This window comes from Erpetoichthys calabaricus, chromosome 18 (assembly GCF_900747795.2).
Source record: "Erpetoichthys calabaricus chromosome 18, fErpCal1.3, whole genome shotgun sequence".
NCBI lineage: Eukaryota > Metazoa > Chordata > Cladistia > Polypteriformes > Polypteridae > Erpetoichthys > Erpetoichthys calabaricus.
This window is the reverse complement of record NC_041411.2, coordinates 58,263,216-58,277,504: the sequence shown is the minus strand read 5'-3', so window position 1 is coordinate 58,277,504 and position 14,289 is coordinate 58,263,216. Positions and strand designations below refer to the sequence as shown.

The 14,289-nt window shown below is 38.1% G+C and overlaps 1 protein-coding gene across 5 annotated transcripts in view; it reads left to right on the top strand.

Moving 5' to 3' along the window:
* The window catches only part of iqsec1b (IQ motif and Sec7 domain ArfGEF 1b), a 207,776-nt gene that overhangs the window by 94,699 nt on the left and 98,788 nt on the right, over positions 1–14,289 (top strand). Inside the window, exon 1 of one of the 5 annotated variants that reach the window (XM_051921424.1) lies at positions 6,976–7,428. The exons of 3 other annotated variants lie outside the window; for them this stretch is intronic. In XM_051921424.1, the coding sequence (XP_051777384.1) occupies positions 7,352–7,428 (77 nt within the window). In that variant the 5' untranslated portion in view covers positions 6,976–7,351. Of the gene's footprint in view, positions 1–6,975; positions 7,429–9,336; positions 9,482–14,289 lie in introns of those variants that run through there. One more of the 5 variants, XM_028825434.2, reaches the window with a different exon arrangement.

Here is a 14,289-nt window from a genome sequence, read left to right as displayed (position 1 = left end):
TGAACAGTGAAAAGAAAATGTTAAAATTGCCAAAAGAACAGACACTGGATAGTGGATTTCTGGGTAATTACTAAGTTTTGTCCATTTTAATCTTTTCTTATTTGCCAGTTTCAAATATGTTTTTTTTTTTTTTTCTTTTAAATTCTGCTTGGGAGACCAGCATCGCAGGGTCATCTTTTCATTGTTACAGACACTTGTATTTGGTGTGCACTGTTTAAAGAATCAGCTAACTGGGGACCTGTAAAGCATTTGTTTCTCAAACTACAGACTCAGATGTTCTTATCTTCCTGTGAGGTTATGCTTCTAGGTATTTTGCTTGTTTTTCATCCTAGTTAGATCCTGTGTGTACTCTTCTATCCAGACAGTACTGTAGTGGACATAGTTGTATGAAATCTTCAGTTTCTTGGGAATCTGTGGCAGGGATTAACCTTCATTTCACAAAATGACAGACCGACATGTTTCTTGAGAAAGCTGTTCAGTTATGCCCATTTTTTAACCCAGAATTGAACTTTAGTAATGCCAGTATCTTGCAACCCCAGGAAGGACTGTTTACTTGCAGCAGAGCCTGTTGAGGAATAGTGGAACATATTTGAAAGTGTTTTACATATAATGCAGAACAATCCCAAATTTGGAAGCAGTAAGAATTACAAAATAAAAAAATAAAAAAACAAGCAGTGGGTAAATGAAGATATAATAAAGAAAGTGAAAAGGAAAAAAAAACAGCTGTTTAAAGCATAAGAGACTAATAATTCCAATGCTAGCCTAAAAGACAGTTAGAGAGAAATAATCCAGATAAGGCAAAAGATGACTCAAAGAGATTCTTTCAGTATTTTAGTAGTAAAAGAACAGTCAAGGAGGATACTCAAGAAAAGTATCAGGAACACTATCCATCCATCCATCCATTTTCCAACCCGCTGAATCCGAACACAGGGTCACGGGGGTCTGCTGGAGCCAATCCCAGCCAACACAGGGCACAAGGCAGGAAACAATCCTGGGCAGGGTGCCAACCCACCGCAGATCAGGAACACTAAGGATGATTTAAAATATGGAAACAGTGAATTAGTGAATGGTCTAAACTGACATTTTTCTGACGTTTTCACATGTGAAAAAATGGATAACCTCTCCGCAGTAACAGGAACTACTGTGGAGGTACTCACTGAGTTGGAATTTAAAAAGGGAGAACTACTGCTTAAATTAAATACACTGAAATCTAACAAATCACCAGGACCAAATAACATTCATGCCAGAGAGCTTAAGGAGGTTAGTGAGTGTATATAAAAACCCTTGACACCTACTTTTGAAAGTCACAGCATATTGGAGTTATTCATTAGGACTGTAAAATAGCAGATATTACTGTATCTCATTATATAAGAAGATGATTGAGTAGTTCCAGGTAACTATAGGCCAGTAAATTTAACATGCTTCACAGGTAAAATTAATGGAAGGAACTATTAAGTAAAGGATTGAGCAGCACATGGCAAGAGTAGGAGTGTTAGTGAACAGTCAAAATGGGTTCTGACAGGAAGTTATGTTTTACTAATGTGCTGGAATTCTATGGGAAAGCAGCAAAAAGACACAATCAAAGAGGTGCCTGTGGTATTTATCTTGATTTTCAGAAGGTATTCGATAAGGTCTAACAAGAGAGGCTTACAATAAAACTGAAAGATGTTGGAGTTCAAGGCATAGTGTAGATGTGTGGAAAATTGGTTAAAACATAGGAACTTATGATCCAAGGAACTTTATCAGAAATTTTGTGTCCCTCAGGTGTCAGTCTGCTGTTATTTTTAATACACTTTTTATAAATGATCTGGATAGGATTATAAGCAACAAACTGGTTAAATTTGCATATGATACCAAGCTAGGTGGGATGACAAATAATCTACAATTAACAGACTTAGTACAGAGGGACTTGGGTGGCAATCAGATCTGGGTAGATTTCTGGCTGATTAAATTTAATGGAAATAAATGAAAGATATTACATGTAAGGACATTGGCAGCATATACTGTAAGAAGTAGAAATATTAGATTTGAATATACAATGGAAAGTCTGAAACTTGAAGGTACCCTTTATGAGAAGGACCTGAGAGTCATTGTGAATTCATCACTATCAATATCCAGACAGTGCACAGAAGCCATTAAGAAGGCTAACAAAATACTAGGTTATATAGCATGAGGTGTGCAGAACAATTCTGGGCTACAAAACACATCAGTGCTAGAAAACGTCCGGAGAAAGATAACTATGCTGATTCCAGGACTGTGGGGGATGAATTATGAGGAAAGGGTTTGAAATTTTAAGTTTAAGCAGACTGAGGTAAAAAGGTGACATGATTGAAGTTTGTAAAATTGTGAATGTAATCAGTACAGTAGATCCAGGTTGTTACTTTAAAGTGAGTTCAACAGGAACACGGGAGCACAGTTGGAAAGCTGTTACAGGTAAATTTCACACAAATATGATTGTTTTTATTCACACAAAAAACACATGGAATAAATTATAAAATAGTGCAGTAAAGAGTAGTTCTTTAGGGGCATTTGTTTGACAGAAATAGCAAGTTTTGCTGGGCTGATGGCCTGCTCTCATCAAAAATTCTTCTACAAAAGGCATTCATTTCTGAGAGATTCCAAACTTTTGAATGCTAGTGTATGTTGAGTTGCAGATTTATGATTGGGCCATTTGGAGGAAGTGGCTATTTGCATTAACAAATAAGTATATACTTAATAAAGTGGCGAATTAGCATATGGTGCATGTAAGTATTCTTAGAATAAGAAAGGTACATGACATGCTATGCATGTCTTGGCATCCACTAAGAATATAAAATATGACTGTACATAGTAGCTAATTACAGTAAAAACTGATAGATGGAACAGCAAAGTCCTTATCATTATAGTACATGGAAAATAGTCAATTAAAAATATTATTAAATGCATTAATAGCAGATTGTAAGAGAAAAAAAAACATTTAACTTCTGACATATTTAGAACAGTGGTTCCCCAACTCAGTCCTGGGGACCCACTATGGCTGCAGGTTTTTGTTCCAACCAGATTCACAATTGGTGAGAATAATCAATAACAACTGATCTCATTTAATTAGCTGGTATTTTTTACTCTTCTCTTATTCTGCATTCAGAAAAACACAACCGTGTGGTTTTTACATTTATAGGACATTTAGAAATATTTCTACTTTTTTCTAAAACTATAAATGTGTAACTCTCTTTTGTTGTTTTCCTATTGTTTTCCCCTTTTCCTGTGTAGTTTGCTCCCTTCATTTAAACCTAATAGTGACAATTAATAATCATCAGAGCAGACACCCAGGATGATGAAAGCTGCAACAACTTCAGTGTCAGACCTGCTAATCAGTAAATTATCAATTAAATAATCAGAACACCTGGAAAGGCAGAATGAAAATTAAGTTGAAAATACTGTTAATAACTTAAAAACACTACATATTCCCCATTTAACTGCTTATTACATCTCTCTATTATAATACAAAAATCCTGCGACAAGATGAGACTTTTTTGAAGATTTTTTCAAGTCCCGCGATTCGAGAGTTTGGCCATGAGATGTTTTCAAGTCATGCCCTCCTTTCAACCATAGAAAACCACGCACACGGTACTCTCACCTCTCATTTGTGTGAATGCTTTGACAGACACAGTTCTTGCCCCGACAAGACGACACATTTCATCACAAAGGGTTATCAACAGTAAAAATGAGTACACGGCAATCCTACCCCCAAGAAACGATGAAGTCAAACAAATTAACTCCAAAAATGACGATTGGTTATACTGCAAATAAGTTAAATGCGTATCAATAGACTATGCTGAAACAGTTGGTGGTGATTGTGTGGAAGATGAAAACATCAACTTACAATATTCCGAAGAATATCTACAACCGTTAACACTGTCCGGTCTTCCTCTGCATGAATTACTTTAGAGAAAAGGATGTATCCAAGAAAGGTAATGTAGTACAACTTCAGGGGATAACATTAGACAACAAAGGAGATCTTGATATGTCATTCATATTAAAACGCTAACAGTTTCCCATTAGAATAGCTTTTGCAAAGACAATTAACAAATCTCAGAGCCAAACACTCGAAAAAGTAATTTTATTTAATAGAGAGGGAGAAACAAAATTCAATCACGTTCAGTTATACGTGGCATTGTCACGATGCAAGTCCAAACACAGAATCACAATTCAATGCTATATTAATGAAAATTTAATTCAAAAAATTGTTTTTACTTAAGTTTTACTGTAAAAGTGTAAGTTTAAAAACTTTTTGTGTGTTAATTTCAAAGCCAAAAAGAACAAAATCGTATTGCGCAATGAATAACTCTAATGCAACATGAAACATAATTTACATTCAAATTATTAAGTTTTAATATTTTTTAATATGGTTAATTACTCGCTGTAATGTAAAATAGTAAATTGTAAATCCGCCTCCCCATACACGAGCGGTAGAACCACTAAGAGGCTAGCGCATGGTGCAAGCACGGGGGTTGGCGAGTGAAGCGAGCAGGGGGCATAGCTAGTTTTAATAAAAATCTACCAAACTTTGTTTGTAATTTCTACATTGACTCCAAAAGACAGAAACTGGGAAATAATGACTCACTTAATTAGGCTAAGAGTCCAATTAAAAAACGAAAGTTGGTTGGAGCAAAAACCTGCAGCCACAGCGGGTCCCCAGGACTGAGTTTGGGAACCACTGATTTAGAACATTATAATGGACGTTATGAAGGCAGGCAGTGTGGTGTAGTCATTAAGGCTTTGGATCCTGAGGTTGTAGGTTCAAATCCTGCTACTGACAATGAGCAAGTCACTTGACCTGCCTGTGCTCCAAATGGTAAACCAAAAGAAATGTAACAAACTGTATCATAAATATTGTAAGTCGCCTTGTTAGTCAAAAAATAAATGAAAATGGAAAGACCTATGGAGAGAGAGACTTCCATGGAACTGGAGCCACAAACATTTGCAGAGGCCTGACTCGCAATATTTGAAGAAATTGATAAGGCAGACATTAATAATAAAAAAAAAACCTTAAACTTTCTAGTGGTAAATCAAGGATAAACAGCAATAATAGGAATTCTGATGTGTTATAAAGTTACAGCACTGTAAGTCAAAAGCAGGATTTTGAGAAAAATTCTGAATCAGTCAAGAGGGTGGCATACTCAAGTTCAAGTTTATGTGTCATTCCAGCCATATCTAAAATATAGTGGGATGAAGTTGCATTACTCAGGACAAGAAAATGTGCAAAAAAGGGAAAGGGAAAAACCACAAAAAAGTAAAGCAATAATTATGTGCGTAAAAACTGGCTTGTTATGTGCAGAAAGTGGTTTGTTATATAACAGATAGTTTAGCAGTCTTATTGCCTGTGGAAAGAAGAAGCTATTGCACATTCAAACTGTAGTTGAAGAGTTAGGCAGTGATGCACTGACCATATCTTGTACAGAATAATCATTAAAAAGAGATTGCCAATAATCTATAATCTAGATTATAATCTATAATAACCATTTCATGAGTACCTTAATAAATCTCATCTTCTAGCAGCCACTTCAGTTTAGAACAATTTGATTCAAGGTCATTCAAGTCTTGTATATAAATGTATTGTTTCAGCTCTGTTAATTCCATTTAAGAAATCCTCACATAATGGTAAGGCGGCTTTGTACATTTTGCCTGTAAATTAAAAGACACATTAAAAATATGTTGTAACTGACTTTTCTGTGATATTTGGCTAGTTTACAAAAGCTGTCATGTTTGTTCTGCGGTGATATTTTCCTATATGCCAGAGAGAAAGGAGCTTGCCTTGCATATTACACACATTTCGCCTGGAAGGCTTGGCAGAAATGTCAGCATTCAGCATAAAAGTAGAAAGGAATATAGAGTAGTTCACAGTTTACAGAAGAGAACTGAAGGAATGATGTCTATTTTATTGGCAATCCACTTTGCAGTGGTACATGCAAGCTATTAAACCGGTGAGCCAAAATAAGTGTACCGATTGTGACTCTAGGAAAACTCGAAAAAAGAAGGAGCTTAGGAAAGAAGTAGAATTTGCCTCTAAGCAGAAGATTATTTGGAATGTTAGCAAAATACTCCCTCTGACAAGAGCCATATTTTTCAGGTGACTTCTCAGGGTTGTATTGTATACCAAGTTTTTTCATTGACCAAACCTTTTTTTTGCAGGGGTCCTCATTCTTCAGAACTTTCTCAGCTTGGCTTTGCGGTCAAAGAGCACAAAAGACCACAATGAATTATTAAAAAGTATGAAGTGACAGTTTGGATTTCTGTGTAGTATGTTTATATTCTCTCTGTCCAGTGTTGCCATTGTGCTCCTGTACATGCCATACACAGAGCAAGTGCTGAGCAACTAGCGCTACTCTGTAATATGGACAAGAGTCCAGGAAACCTCCTTTACTGATGGATGCAGCTTGTGTCACCGTCACCTTGACTGCTGTGATGAACTTGGTGGTTTAAGTGTTGTGAAGATGGCCTAGGCCATGTGCCATGCTGCACTGTGCACTAGCAGTGACCCAACCATTTATCCCCGAGTTCTTACACTGTCATCTTTATCCATGTTTATGCATGTTCCTGTACACCCTGTATTTTTTTAACTTTTGTTCGTTTTTGGCCCAACTGCATATAAAAGGACTTCGAAGACCACTCACTTTGTCAGTTTGTTTATTTTTTTTAGCAATTAGTTTTCCCCTCATCATCTTAATTTTATTCAGCCTTGCCTCATCGTGCCTACAGAGCCATTTATTATACCCCACCCTTTCAAGCAAGAGCCACCAATTGAGATTTGATTGAGTTGCTATAGCAACCTGCCTCGACCCATCTCCCTGTGAGCTTCTTACTCCTCTGAGCACCATGTGCTTTCACTGATTAGCTTTTCTGCACTCAAACCTGACTGGCCAGGGGTGCTGCGACTGAGATAAAGCATAATTAATACCCTCATCGGGAGGGCATTGTTTGCACTGTCATTTTCTTTAGCACGGGGAAGCCGGCGTGTGTCATAGACGAAGACAGACAATGGAGCAGCTGTAGTACAGAGTGCCTGAGCGAAAAATAGAACACACCACTTTATGTACAAACCAGGACATGTACTTGGTAGTGGCAGCAGCACTCTTACGTACAGGCAGACGAGGAGCAAATTGTATGCTTGTGAAAGCTCCCTGTCTGTGTTCATAGCACCAGCGGAGATGGACCTTGAAACACTTGTGACCTGTACTCTGCTTGTGGGGGAGATTTGGCTGGACAGACTCGTACCTAAAACACGAATAAGCCACTCATCTTTCCAAGGGTTACACTGGTGTCTACCTTTGAGCTGCCTCTGAAAGGATCGTTAGTGCCCCAGGGCTCCACAATGCTGAAGTTGAAGGCCTTTTGTCTGGATTATTGGCAGTTTTTGTGCCTGCAACCTCTCGGTGGCTTTTATAAAAGGTGATTTGCTATCTTCTGTCTAATTCTGAGGGAAATAAGGGTTGTAGCCTGCTTGTAAGCAGGCTTGCCAAAACAGTTCTTGTGATGTATGCAGTTTTGTACTATAGTGAAAAGTTTATATTTACAGTTTAAAAGGCTACATATGAAATAAAGCTAGTGTAATTAATGGTGATCTGTGCGATGAATGGCTATATATGCATTTTATTTGCAATTGTATGGGATTGTCCTACTTGATAAGCTAGTAAATATTTATATGCAGTAGTCTTTTAGAAAAGAAATCAACATTAGGAGTAAGATTATGGATATGTACCTTGTGAAAAGCTATATTAAATGTTGTACCAAGTGAAGCAGACTACAAGTCTAGTTGTCTGAGATATGAATATACAGCATGTTAAGAGTATTTAAAATGTGTCAGTTAAGGTGCTAGAAAATATACGGGCATAGATTATGTAAATGATACAGCACAAAAGACTCTGTATTAAAATTACATGTTAAGCTTATGCAAAATGTTATACGATACATTATGAAGGTATGAGTACATTATGTCTGATTATAGATAGTGCCAACAACAAATCAAGTAAAGGCAGGTTCATATTTAGCATGTGGAAATGTGTCCACTGGGAGTCCCTATATAATACTGTATTGTGTATGTTGGAGTGCAGTAAAAGCTTTAATGCTGCTTAAGAAGACTAAGTGATTTAAACCTATACATACTATAGGTGCAGAGAGGCTAACTTGAGTACCATAGGGGTAATGGTCTTTTGAGACCAAAGGTTTTTTTTTTAAGACCTTACCGCCAACAGGCATTAAGTATATGTAAGTGGAGCTGAAGCTACAATGTACATTGGTGTTGGTCACCAAGCTTGTGAACATTGTGGTGATTCCTAATTTTTTCCTTTCTCTGTACTCCCATTTTGCCCCCAAGCCTCCCTGGTGCTTTGTTCCAGTGTTGCCATTTAAATATGCCTCTCCAATATGGAGATTTAAGCTGCATTTCAGAGACATTGCTGCCCTTCAATGCTTACTGATGCCTGCCAATTTCTCCATTAATAGACCCTTTTGGTCAAAGTGCCACTTTGCAAGTTTTTATGTTGGTTAGGTAAAAGAGGCATACTGAAGTCCAGTTATCTGATGCTAACGGAGTACAAGTGACTGATTCTGTGTTGAGTGCACTCCCGCTTTTCATTTGGATGGTTGGGGGGGTGTTTAACGTATGAAAGAGCACACAATGACTAATTGGCTCCTCTGGGAGACTGCTGATGTTTGTGCCAGGTACTGACGTAAGAGGCCCTCATGTGAATTTTTGGTGTCAGATAGCAGAATGTTAGTGGATGGTGAATTCTTGCTGGTGTAACTCAATAATGGGATACAGCATCTCCTGGTAAGAAGAAAATCTAGCTGACCAGAGATTCAGAAGTGCCTTGCACTCCAAAACTTCAATGCATATGTTTTACATCCCCCCCAGGGGGCAGTGTTGTTGTACAAGCCATGCCCTAAATCACTTCCAGCTGCTTGCAGCCTCAGCATGGCAGTGATCCAGCTGTTATGTCACTGGGCGGCCACTGGAAAGTAAAGAAACTTGGCCTCCTCCCACTGAGCCTGTCATTACATCTCCTGCACGTTCTAGCATCTTGGGGGATGAGTTTAAATCAGATTCAACTCTTGCAAAAGAGAGGAGGACCTGCTGGCGCCTTCTTTGCTGTTCTCCTGGATATGGCCCCTATACTTCCGGTCAGGGTGACTCGTTGGGCCATGGATAAGGCTGGGCTCTGAGGCTTGCCTCTGCTCTCTAGGAGATATGTCACCAACTTGGCTGTAGCCCATGGTTTGTCAGCACTCCAGTAAGAGGCTTGGTGGTTTACACGGGGCGTAGTGCAGGCTGCAAAAGGGTTACTTACTGCTTTTGCCTTACTTGGCCGGAGAGCCACGTCTGCAGGACAGGAGTGGGCTTGCCACACTTGCTTTCTTTTTCTTCTCTTCCGTCTTAACAGAGAGATGCTAGAATCATGTGGAATCTGATGTGGAAGTACTGCATTTCTGTGAGAACTCTAAGGTAAGAGGTTAACCATTACTACTCTCTGAAGGACAGTGCTTGGTTGCTAATGTGAATACAGACTTCTGTGCCATGTTGAAGCTAAAGAGTGAAAAGTCACTAGATGGGTTTTCAAGTCCAAAGAGGACTTTACTTAAAGTTGTCATCATAAAGCTGCTTCTAACTAAATGTCCCAGTCTGCTTTTTCCAGATGATGGTACATTGAACTATATGGGACTCTATAGTCATCTCCACCTGATTTTGTGTTAAAGCCAAAAAGATGTGATATGTGTAGAGCAAAAAGGTGTGTGAGAATACTGTTTGAAATGCATTTTTTGTGTAAGATGTTATTTTGTGCTTTGTCAATAATACACTAGTTTTCCAGCTGATTGAGCTGCAAATCCTGTTTGTCTTTTTTGTGTAGTGTGAATTACAATGGATTATAGGCTGGTATAGGCTCTTGCTAGGAGAGTTCCATTGTTGTGTAGAGTTTGGATTGTGTTGAGTTTCATCCTCTGCATTCAGTATGGGGTAAGGGATTAGCCTCTGAATTCTAGTTTTTCTATGTATTGTAGGTTAGTGAGGAGGACTTTTGTGCCATCACCATGTTTATTTGGTCTGTGTCCTCAAACAGGGCTGCCTGTCCAGTGTCTGTGTGAAGCATCTTAGAGCTTAAATTACTTTATTTTTCTCCTTTTGTGCTTGACAGTCCCAGAAACTGCCAGGTGATAAGAGGCAAGCTGCATGATGAGCCCCTCTCTTTTTCTTAGTATTTCCAATGCCTCAGCTGTCTAACCCAGCTTTTTGGCTCTGCTCAGAGAAGCCTCAATTATTTTTTAACTCTTTAAAAATGAAAAAGACAGATTATAGCAGGGCCAATTATCTCACATAGGTGGTGCATACTGTATTGTAAAATGGCAGCAGAACTGGACAACAGGATGTGAGGTGGTGTAGTCTTTTATAGTGACCCGTGGCATAATTATAGCATGCTGTTCATGTGAAGTGTAGGTTTTGTTTTTACACTGTGGTTCTGAGCTGAATAAAGGTAAGCAAACACAAGGCACATATAAAAAAGACAATACTATTTAATTGTTCCCTGAGTTGAAACAGAACCATTCTGCAGAGGCTGTTATGTGGGGTTAGCAGATTAGTCATGGACCCACAGTGAGAGAAAACCATAGAATAGCAGGGAGGGTAGCATCTAAGGGTGTCATTTGTCACTCTGTTTAATGTGGCATAAGAGGAACAGCTGGGATACTCCAGGAAGAATAATAAGGGAATTAAATTCATACAATCTCTGATTTCTTACAGTTTTATGTATGGTAACAATCAAAGCTATGAACTGGGCTCTAGAAAGACTGAATATCTAGAAACCAGAAATAATTTGATGTGTCTGAGAAATCCTTCTAGGTTTATGACTCAGTTTTTTATCAGAGACTTAGTTATGACTACATTTGGGCACCATCTCACTAAATCTGCAAAGGGTATTACTTCATGGAAAAAATCCTAAGGCTCAGAGCAAGAAGCTTTGTGGGTTTCATTATCAGACCAATTTGCATACTGGTGAACATTCCGGGCTATTATTGCTGGTTTGTGGGTCTCAGTCTATTCTCAAGACATTTTTCCTCTCTGACTCAATTTTTGGCATATGTAGTTGTTCTAGCATCAGATTTTTACTGTGTCTTCCTCTTTACTTTAGTATAAATTTGACAGAGATACTGTATAACAGTAGCCTCCCTTTGTGTGTCAGACACTTTGACTAACTCTGGCTTTATAACACTGAAGCCATTTCAATTGGTCTGTTACCTTGCTGGATCAACTAAACCAAAACTTTTCAATGAAGGTTTTGAGTGCTTTTCTAGCTGCTGGAATGCTTTCACTCGGAAGGTGCACAGGAGTATCACATTTTGTTTAAGGGAAACTAACTAATCAGCAGAAAGTAAACAATGTATAGGCCTCTTTCCCCTACAAGCAGTTGGCTTTGTGTTAACAACAATGAGAATATGCTAAAACCATAGATGCATATTTGTGTGATGTGGTAGAACCCATTTGCACAAAATATGTGCCCTGTCAACCTGAGATGACAGTGAAACTGAAGATGCCTGAAAACCTGATCCAGGATTTGAGGCAGTGCATTATTTATTTAGCCCCTGTGTCTCAGCAGAGGAGTGACTGATAGCACAAACACTGACCCAGTGAGTATATGTTGCCTATACTTAACATTGGGATTTGCGTAGTAGTTGTTGGGTACCTGCAGTGTGGCTAGTTACACAACTCATTTATAAGACCAAGTGGTCTGAGTCAGTAAGACTTTCCGAGAACAGAATTTGTGTTGCTTTTAAAGAAGAAAATGTGGATGCACAGATCGTCTCCTGGGTGGAGACCGGAATACTTGGAGGCAATCTGATTACAAAACTGGTAAGCAGAGAGCTTTTAGCCTTTTGAACTCTGTGGGATATACCCTAAGCCTATAATGAGCTGATCCCTTTTATTCAGATATGTTCTTTTTTTTTTGGTTTTCTGATTGATTTTTATTGAGTTTACAAACTAGCTTTTGGGGAAGGGATAGCATTCAATATATCTTGACAAAAGTTGGCATTAACATTTATTTTAGGAGTTTCAAGCATTGTCAGTGGTCATGTTCAAAAAGAAAGTGTGACTTAAAAAAAGAAAGCACTGTTTAATATGAGAATTTTGACTAACGCCATGGACAATATTAAATATGAATAGCTTCACTAAATTGGAGTGCAGCTTTCCATGTCACTGCCACAACAAAAGCAGAGAGGAGGTATCAGTTTTGAAAGTTTCGACTAAAGCGGAGTGCAGCAGGTAATACGTAATGCTCAACTAAAACAAAGTAACATTAGACACAAGTACAGACAAAAAGGCAGTTTAAGATTAAATGAACTTTAGATAAATGTGGAGTTGGGATAATCCATAGTAAACTGTAGCAGTCAAAAGAGAAGAGGCAAAGCTGTGGTCACAGCTTGCTAGAAGTGCACTAAAGCAAAACTTAAAGATGAGGATGAGAGACTTTCATCTTCGGGTTGTCTTAAAAAATATTTGGGTTGCCTCATCCCTTGCTGAACCCTTCAGAGAATTCCTCACTGTGAAAGTGTTTGCCCATGAGCTGCACAGATGTACTTCTGGATACTGAGATGTTGCTCACTTCTCACTCAACCCTTTAACTCTGCGACTTTGAAAGAAATCAAAGGAATCTGTGGATAAATTGCAGTAAAAACATAACACAAATGTACTAAACTTGATATACTCAAGAACTGTTCAGATGTTTGGTGCTCGGGCAGATTAAGTGGCACACTCAGTTATTCAATGTGTCAATGGAGGAAACTGAACTGACAGCCTAATGGTTAGGAGTCAATTCATTAACCATTAGACCATACTGAAGGACCAGGAAATGGGAACAAAGAATGTTGTCTGAGATCATCAGAGGATAAAATGTCTAGATGGGTGTTTCTCAATCACTGGATCTCAACCAAAGGTCGATTGCGAGTTGCTATTATTTATAATGGTAGTGGGTCGTGAGAGGATCACTGCTCTGACTATTGTGTTCGTTTATCCCCCTCCTACTAAAGGCTCGGGCGATTGCACTTGATTCACTGACCTACCATCCAGTGGATCAAAAAGATACCTACATGGGTAAAGGTATGCCACAACACCAGAGATTTTGCGAAATACTGGCCTAGATAGTTTAGCAGAACTGCGGCAGATAGCTTAGCAATCTTTGGCAAGCAGCGTAAGAGCCATTAAAAAAAATTAAAAATTATCTGTGACAAGTGAATTAACTGTCTGCTTTACAGCTAAGTCATTCTACTTTCTACATACCTGGGTATAATACTAATAAAATCAACTGAGAGTTGCAGTAGGATACACAGTTTCTGCTTTCCTCATAAGGTCATTGTGCTACATTATTTGCCAACTGGTCCTATGTGAGAGAGTTTGTGTGTATGTGCAAGTGTGCCCCAAGAGTGCTGGTATTTATTCAGGAATGATATCCATTCTTCCAAAAACTCCTGAAATAGGCACCATCCTATCTGAAAATGGATGAAATAAAGATGAAATATAAAACTGGCATATTGCGCTAGTTGTAAATAGTTTTACTTACTAATTAACACCCTTTTGATGTCTAAAGTATGTGTAATTTAGGCCACACTCAACATTTGCTAATATAGTAATTTTACATTTTATGTAGTGTTTTTTTAATAAATCATGGAGAAAGACTTTAATATCCTTTTGACTATAGGCATACAATGTAGTTCTCAAGGCACCAAAATTTATCTGCAACAGAAGTACAGTTTTTGTTCTGTTAAGCCCCTTTCACACTTGCATTGTAACTTTTTTTTTTTTTTTTTTTTACTCAGACAATAATGTAGGTAAGGTTCTCAGTTTCATATTAAATTCCATGAAAGCAAGTTATCTCTATTGCTAAAGCAATAAGGACACCCTGGGAAGACTACCAAAGACATGCATTTCAAGAATGCGTGCAGGACACATATCATAACTAAACAGATATTGAAGTTTAAAATGAACATTTGCCAAATGCTTTCAACACATTTATGAGAGGTCTTCACTCCAAGTGTTGCCAGTAATTGTAGTTAGAGCCCTTTTAAAATGAAGTCATGTGATAAATCATAAAGAGGGTCTGGTCGATGGCAGAAGTTAAACATTTTCACTTTGAGGATTGTTTTAATTCAGCTGACATCATGAAGGGTATTGACTCCAGTCCAAGATAATGCTTCTACATCCCAAGTAATTTTAATACTATGTGAAGTTACAACTTAGACTGGGTTCTATAAAATGTATCCATTTTT